We start from the raw sequence: 7592 nt of genomic DNA, 5'->3' as shown, positions 1-7592 counted from the left end.
ATACTGTCGTTTTTCTTTCATGACAGTATGAGAGCAATTGTTCCCCATAGACTTTACTGAAATTAGTGAAATCTCTCACTCTGCAGAAACCCTGACGGAACACGTGAAGAAAAGGTAATGGATACAGAGGACAAGATCTGGGAAATTCTGCTTAGTGCGGACAAGAAAGACTATGAGCGGATCTGCGCCGAGTACGGTATCAAAGACTTCCGAGGCATGCTGAAGAAACTCAGCGAAATGAAGAAAGAGAGAGAGGAGGAGATTGCAGAGGTTGGTGGCCTACCACTTGCTTTTCTAACATGAGCATCTGCAGGAAAACAGTCTTGACCATTAATTATCTTATCTATTTATGCCACTTATTCTTCTTTTTTTTTATACACGTTTTTTTCTACTGTAGTTTGTGTCACACATCACCAAACTGAAACCTATTGAGGTCAGCTGCGACGACTGTGCAACAATTGAGTTGGACATGGACCTCAAGGATCCTATGAGCAAAATTTTCCTGTACAAGGTGAGGGATTAACTACTCTTGTTTTTGCTGTTTGGTTTATTTCTTAATTACCTGTTATCAGGATGGAAACATGTCCCTAAATTTCTGCAGGATGGCGTCATGGTTCCTTTCAGTAAAGAAGAGGGCGAGACGTTGAAGCATAGTTTGAAACAAATTGGCAAGAAATACGTATTCACGATTAAAAAACTAGGTGCAGAGGATGCTGGACTCTACTCAGTGGATGTTGAGGGCGTCAATGTATTTTCCACAGACTTTAAAGGTAAGTCTTCAGTCAAGAGATTTAATTCAGTTACTTTCCAGTTATTACTGATATACCGTAACTCACTCGAAACATTTTTTTTCTTTTGATATTAGATTTATTTCTAACTAGAATTAAATGTGACCCTGGACAGAACAGGCAGTTTAAAAATGGATTGGACAGATGAAAGAAATTAAACAGTCTCTACCTGCTTCTTTTTATGCCTTTCTGAAATCCTGCAGTACCCGAAGTTGACTTTGCTGTCAAGATACATGAGGTCAAGGCAACAGAACGAGAGGACGCGCTCTTTCAATGTGTACTGACTGCACCCATGAATGAGGTCAAATGGTTTGGCAAAAACGCAGCACTGTCAAATGATGAAAAACATGAAATCATTGTATCTGAAGATAGGCTCATTCACAAGCTGATTGTGCGGGACTGTATGCCTTTGGATGCTGGTATCTATGCTGCTGTGGCAGGAATCAAATCATGCAATGCCTGGCTTGTGGTTGAAGGTGAGAAAATGATTCTCTTCCTACTTTTTTATCTTTAGGGATTCTCATTATACAGTACGAATGCCAGTAGCATGCATAAATATGGAATATCTTGCAGATACTTTCCCTGATACCAAATAATTGTTTAATTCTGAATTCAACATTCAGCAAAAAATTAAAATGCATTTGACATTATCTTTTATAGCTGACAAAGATCCTGCCAACAAGGGCAAGAAGGCAGCTCGCAAAACTACTATGGCTGGAGGCGGTAATGACGACGATCTGATGAAAATAGCTAAGGAACAGCAGGAAAGATATCAGAAAGAAATGGAAGAAAAAATAGAAAAAGCCAAGAAGGCTCAAGAGGAGAGAGAAGCTGCAGAAGCAGCGGCCCAAGCGCAGACAGAAGCAGCTAGAAAGGAAGCGGCTGAGGCCAAAGCTGCAGCTAAAGCTGCGGCTAAAGCTGCTGCAAGGGCAAAGAGAGCAGCAGCTGGAAAGGATGGAGCTGCGAGGAAAAGTAAGAAGGATGCTGGTGCTGCCGGTGGTGCAGGCTCTGCTGCAGATGGTGCTGGAGGTGCTGGAGGTGCTGGTGGCACTGGTGGAGGTGCTGGTGGCGCTGGTGGAGGTGCTGGTGGCACTGGTGGAGGTGCTGGTGGCGCTGGTGGAGGTGCTGGTGGCGCTGGTGGCCCTGGAGGTGCTGGTGGCGCTGGTGGAGGCGTTGGAGGAGCTGGAACTGGTGCAGGTGCTGGTAAAGGCATCGGAGCTGGTGTTGGTGGTGGTGCAGGTGGACAAGGTGGAAGTGGAGTAGGAGGTGTAGGTGGGGCTGGAGGAGGAGCAGGAGGAGGAGCTGGAGGTGGAGCTGGAGGAGGAGCAGGAGGAGGAGCTGGAGGTGGAGCTGGAGGAGGAGCAGGAGGAGGAGCTGGAGGTGGAGCTGGAGGTGGAGCTGGAGGAGGAGTTGGAGGTGGAGCTGGAGGAGGAGCAGGAGGAGGAGTTGGAGGTGGAGCTGGAGGAGGAGCAGGAGTTGGAGGTGGGGCTGATGGTGGAGCAGGAGTCGGAGTTGGAGGTGGAGCTGGAGGTGGAGCAGGAGTTGGAGGTGGAGCAGGAGGAGGTTCGGGAGAAGATTTTGAGAGTGACGATGACTACGACTCTTTTGAAGATTCTGATGAAGAATTTGCAGGAGAGGGAGGAGAAGGAGGAGAAGGAGGAGAAGGAGGAGAAGGAGGAGAGGGAGGAGCAGGAGGTGGACGAGGGAAGCGCAGGAAGCGCATGAGAGATGGTCCACTCGTCGCAGATACAGTGATAGGTAAGAAATTCATTCACACTGTAATGTATCAATTTTGCCTTTTATTCTCCTCAATGCTTACGAGGATGCAACCCAATATAAACATGAATAAAATTTATAGAGAAATTTGTCTTGAAATATTATCATTAAGCTTATAAGGAGCTGCAGAAGGTCGGCTGTATGTATTTTGTTGTTGTTGATGTCTTTCTGTGTTTTGATATTAATCTCCTCTTTACTTCTTTTGGTACATTTTGCAGTTCTCTTGATGTTTATTACTGTATCTGTTATTTACTGTTGTTTGTCTCTTCTGTGAACTTTCAGATTCTTTATAAGTCTCTTTATCTTTAATATCTTTAATAATATCCTTAAATCATCAGAAGAATAATATTTCATAAATATTTTGAAATTAAATTTTCAAAAAAGGAACTGATGATGAAAGAATGCCAGTACATAGTTTACATTTACATTAGAGTCAAGTCATATTTAGGTCAGCATTAATATCATGACAGTAAATGATTAGATTTGTAATAACATCATGTGTAACATTCAAAAAGCTGCTATTTATTATTACTAATAGGAGATAATAATGATGAGGAAACCACAAATCAACAAGGTGAAAAATCTGGGAAAAAAGGAAAACGTTCCAAAAAGAAACTTGTGGAGGTTGAAGAACCTGTTGTTGGTAAGAGATGTCAGAGGCTGCATGTTGTAGAAGACTTATTGACTATTAAAGTCATTTAGGAATGAAAATGACTTTGACATCACAACTGCAGGAAATTGTAAACATTTCCTGACTCATGGTGGCAAGAATTTTGGAATTACCTCCATTTATGCATGAATTTGCTCTAAAATGTAGTCAGATCTTCATACAAGTTACAATTATGAACAAACACAATCTAGTTCAACTAATTAAACACAAATCATTGTGTTGTTCCTGTCCATATTGAAAACATAGGTTGGAAAAAGTGAGCGAAACCTTGGGCTCATGGCATCAACAAATGCTAACTGGAGTCAGGAGTCATCAAACCTGGAGTTGAACCAGTGAAAACAGATTAGCAGTGTGAGTTTACTCAAACAGTTTGAGCTTGCTATTTAGAAGAAACATCTGCTGATGTGAACTATGCCTCACAAAAAGGAAATCTCAGAAGACTTACGATCAAGAATTGTTAATTTACATGAAGCTGAAAGGGTCACAGAGTCATCTCACTGAGTTTAGATCTTTATCAGTCCACAGTCAGACAAACTGTCTATAAATAGAGATGATTTAGCTCTGTGGCTACTCTCCCTAGAGATGGGTGTCCAGGTACGATGACGCCAAAGGCACAAAGCCGAACAAAGAACCGAAGACCCGAAGAGATCCGCTCACACCAGACATCCCGAGAACATGGCTGAGCTGGAGCTGCTCTATAAGGAAGAATGGTCCAAAATTCCTCACGGTCTGATCAGCAATTACAGGGAGAGCTTGGTTGCAGTTATTGGTGCTGAAGGAAGTTCGACCAGTTTTGAAATCTAGGGGTTCCCTTACCATTACCACCATCACTGAATGTTTAATGTTGTGTTCAACAGAGACACAAAAGATTATAATTGTTCGTGTGATATTAGCTTGGGGACACTGCGTTTGTCTCCCTCTTTAACTTATATGAAGATCAGATCACATTTCATGACCAATCAATGCAAAAAAACAGGTCGTTCCAAAAGGTTTAACGTACTTTTCTTGTCACTGTAGATGCAGCTGCATTAACAATAAATGTATATAACACTGACTTTATTAAACCACTGCTCCACTTTGCCAACCACTCAATTAACTAAAAGCTCCATGTGCCCCTAGCAAATTTCAAGAAACAATTACAAAAAGATCTCGTCAAGCCTCAATTCGCGAACTGGCTTTGTCCAGGATGTATACGATTGTAGAATTGGTTTAGAGTTATTTTTATGAATTCTTGAAAACCCTTGCAGTTCTAGACACTAAGTTTAAAAGTACAGTGCAGTTCAGGTCTCATTCATCCCAGGGTGTTAATTGCTCACGTGGTTTTCAGTCCAAAAACAACTGAAACCCCTGGGCTTAAAGTATTAACTCGTTCATTATCTCTTAAATTCACTTAGCCAACATTGATTAATAAAACACAATTATACATGTCTACATCTTTACGTTTGTTTGTGTGCCTCTTGTGAGAAACAGAAAGTAGTATAGCATGTATGCTATGCTAAATTCTATATTCTCCACTATTAATCCTTCACGTAGATATCTGTCTGCATTTTTGTCTTGTGTGTAATACGTCTGCTGTTTGCAGACACGTTTGTCTTCATGTTGTTAAATACCTTGTTTAATTCATGTGTAAGTCTGTTGTGTAGGGGGTGCACAAATGGAAAAAGTGATTTACCAACAGATGAATTCCATGTGATCTATGATATCAATTATACATATGACAACTGACATGTAATAACAACATAGTTTAAACTGCCAAAACAGTCACTTCACAATGGCACCATTATAGAACTGATTTTGAATAGTGAGTTGGATATCACTTTTTCCACCACCCACTTCTTCTCCATTGAAGTTAATGTTTTGTTTTTTCTGTTGCTACTGACATTGTTTCAATGCTCTGTGTTGATGCTTAAATTGTTATTGTTACTGTTTTCAGATGGTAATTACGATGATATTGTAATTACCATCAATCGTGTTTTAATATTAATGTCCTCTTTATTTCTTTTGGTACATTTTACAGTTCTCTTGATGTTTATTACTGTATCTTACTGTTGTTTGTCTCTTCTGTGAACTTTCAGGTTCAAGTCTCTTAATCTTTAATTAATATCTTTAATAATATCCTTAAATCATCAGAAGAATAATATTTCATAAATATTTTGAAATGAAATTTTTAAAAAAGAAACTGATGATGAAAGAATGCCAGTACATAGTTTACATTTACATTAGAGTCAAGTCATATTTAGGTCAGCATTAATATCATGACAGTAAGTGATTAGATTTGTAATAACATCATATGTAACATTCTGTAAAAAGCTGCTATTTATTATTACTAATAGGAGATAATAATGATGAGGAAACCACAAATCAACAAGATGAAAAATCTGGGAAAAAAGGAAAACGTTCCAAAAAGAAACTTGTGGAGGTTGAAGAACCTGTTGTTGGTAAGAGATGTCAGAGGCTGCATGTTGTAGAAGACTTATTGACTATTAAAGTCATTTGGGAATGAAAATGACTTTGACGTTACAACTGTAGGAAACATTTCCTAACTTAGATGCAGCTGCATTAACAATAAATGTACATAACACTGACTTATTTAAACCACTGACACTTTACAAAGCTCTACACTGCTCCACTTCGCCAATCACTCAATTAGCTGGGAGATCTCATGGTCTGATCAGCAATTACAGGGAGAGCTTGGCTGCAGTTATTGGTGCTGAAGGAAGTTCGACAGTTTTGAAATCTAGGGGCTCCCTTAACCATTACCACTATCACTGATGTTTAATGTTGTGTTCAACAGAGACACAAAAGATTTAATTGTTTGTGTGATTTTAGCTTGGGACACTGCGTTTGTCTCCCTCTTTAACTTATATGGAAGATCAGATCACATTTCATGACAATCAATGCAAAACAGGTCGTTCCAAAAGGTTTAACGTACTTTTTCTTGTCACTGTAGATGCAGCTTGCATTAACAATAAATGTACATAACACTGACTTTATTAAACCACTGTCCACTTTGCCAACCACTCAATTAACTAAAAGCTCCATGTGCCCCTAGCAAATTCAAGAAACAATTACAAAAAAAGATCTCGTCAAGCCTCAATTCGCGAACTGGCTTTGTCCAGGATGTATACGATTGTAGAATTGGTTTAGAGTTATTTTTATGAATTCTTAAAAACCCTTGCAGTTCTAGACACTAAGTTTAAAAGTACAGTGCAGTTCAGGTCTCATTCATCCCAGGGTGTTAATTGCTCACGTGGTTTTCAGTCCAAAAACAACTGAAACCCCTGGGCTTAAAGTATTACCTCGTTCATTATCTCTAAATTCACTTAGCAACATTGATTAATAAAAACACAATTATACAATGTCTACATCTTTACGTTTTGTTTGTGTGCCTCTTGTGAGAAACAGAAAGTAGTATAGCATGTATGCTATGCTAAATTCTATATTCTCCTCTATTAATCCTTCACGTAGATATCTGTCTGCATTTTTGTCTTGGTGTGTAATGCGTCTGCTGTTTGCAGACACGTTTCTCTTCATGTTGTTAAATACCTTGTTTAATTCATGTGTAAGTCTGTTGTGTAGGGGGTGCACAAAATGGAAAAAGTGATTTACCAACAGATGAATTCCATGTGATCCATGATATCAGTTATACATATGACAACTGACATGTAATAACAACATAGTTTAAACTGCCAAAACAGTCACTTCACAATGGCACCATTATAGAACTGATTTTGAATAGTGAGTTGGATATCACTTTTTCCACCACCCACTTCTTTCCATTGAAGTTAATGTTTTGTTTTTTCTGTTGTAACTGACATTGTTTCAATGCTCTGTGTTGATGCTTAAATTGTTATTGTTACTGTTTTTCAGATGGTAATTACGATGATATTGTAATTACCATCAATCGTGTTTTAATATTAATGTCCTCTTTATTTCTTTTGGTACATTTTACAGTTTCTCTTGATGTTTATTACTGTATCTTACTGTTGTTTGTCTCTTCTGTGAACTTCAGGTTCAAGTCTCTTAATCTTTAATTAATATCTTTAATAATATCCTTAAATCATCAGAAGAATAATATTTCATAAATATTTTGAAATTAAATTTTTAAAAAAAAGAAACTGATGATGAAAGAATGCCAGTACATAGTTTACATTTACATTAGAGTCAAGTCATATTTAGGTCAGCATTAATATCATGAGAGTAAGTGATTAGATTTGTAATAACATCATATGTAACATTCTGTAAAAAGCTGCTATTTATTATTACTAATAGGAGATAAAATATGATGAGGAAACCACAAATCAACAAGATGAAAAATCTGGGAAAAAAGGAAAACGTTCCAAAAAGAAATTTGTGGA

At 38.4% G+C, this 7592-nt stretch overlaps 1 protein-coding gene across 1 annotated transcript in view; it reads left to right on the top strand.

Moving 5' to 3' along the window:
* Nucleotides 1-201: 201 nt before the first annotated feature.
* The window catches only part of LOC111219426 (immunoglobulin-like and fibronectin type III domain-containing protein 1), a 15315-nt gene continuing 7924 nt past the window's right edge, over nucleotides 202-7592 (top strand). Inside the window, exons 1-4 of the mRNA XM_022742101.1 lie at nucleotides 202-270; nucleotides 398-511; nucleotides 602-770; nucleotides 992-1264. Coding sequence (XP_022597822.1) covers nucleotides 217-270; nucleotides 398-511; nucleotides 602-770; nucleotides 992-1264 — 610 coding nt within the window. The 5' untranslated portion in view covers nucleotides 202-216. The remainder of the gene's footprint in view (nucleotides 271-397; nucleotides 512-601; nucleotides 771-991; nucleotides 1265-7592) is intronic.

This window comes from Seriola dumerili, unplaced genomic scaffold (genome assembly GCF_002260705.1).
Source record: "Seriola dumerili isolate Sdu_G_001 unplaced genomic scaffold, Sdu_1.0 BDQW01000066.1, whole genome shotgun sequence".
NCBI classification, from domain to species: Eukaryota; Metazoa; Chordata; class Actinopteri; order Carangiformes; family Carangidae; genus Seriola; species Seriola dumerili.
This window is presented reverse-complemented; position numbering and strand designations above follow the sequence as displayed.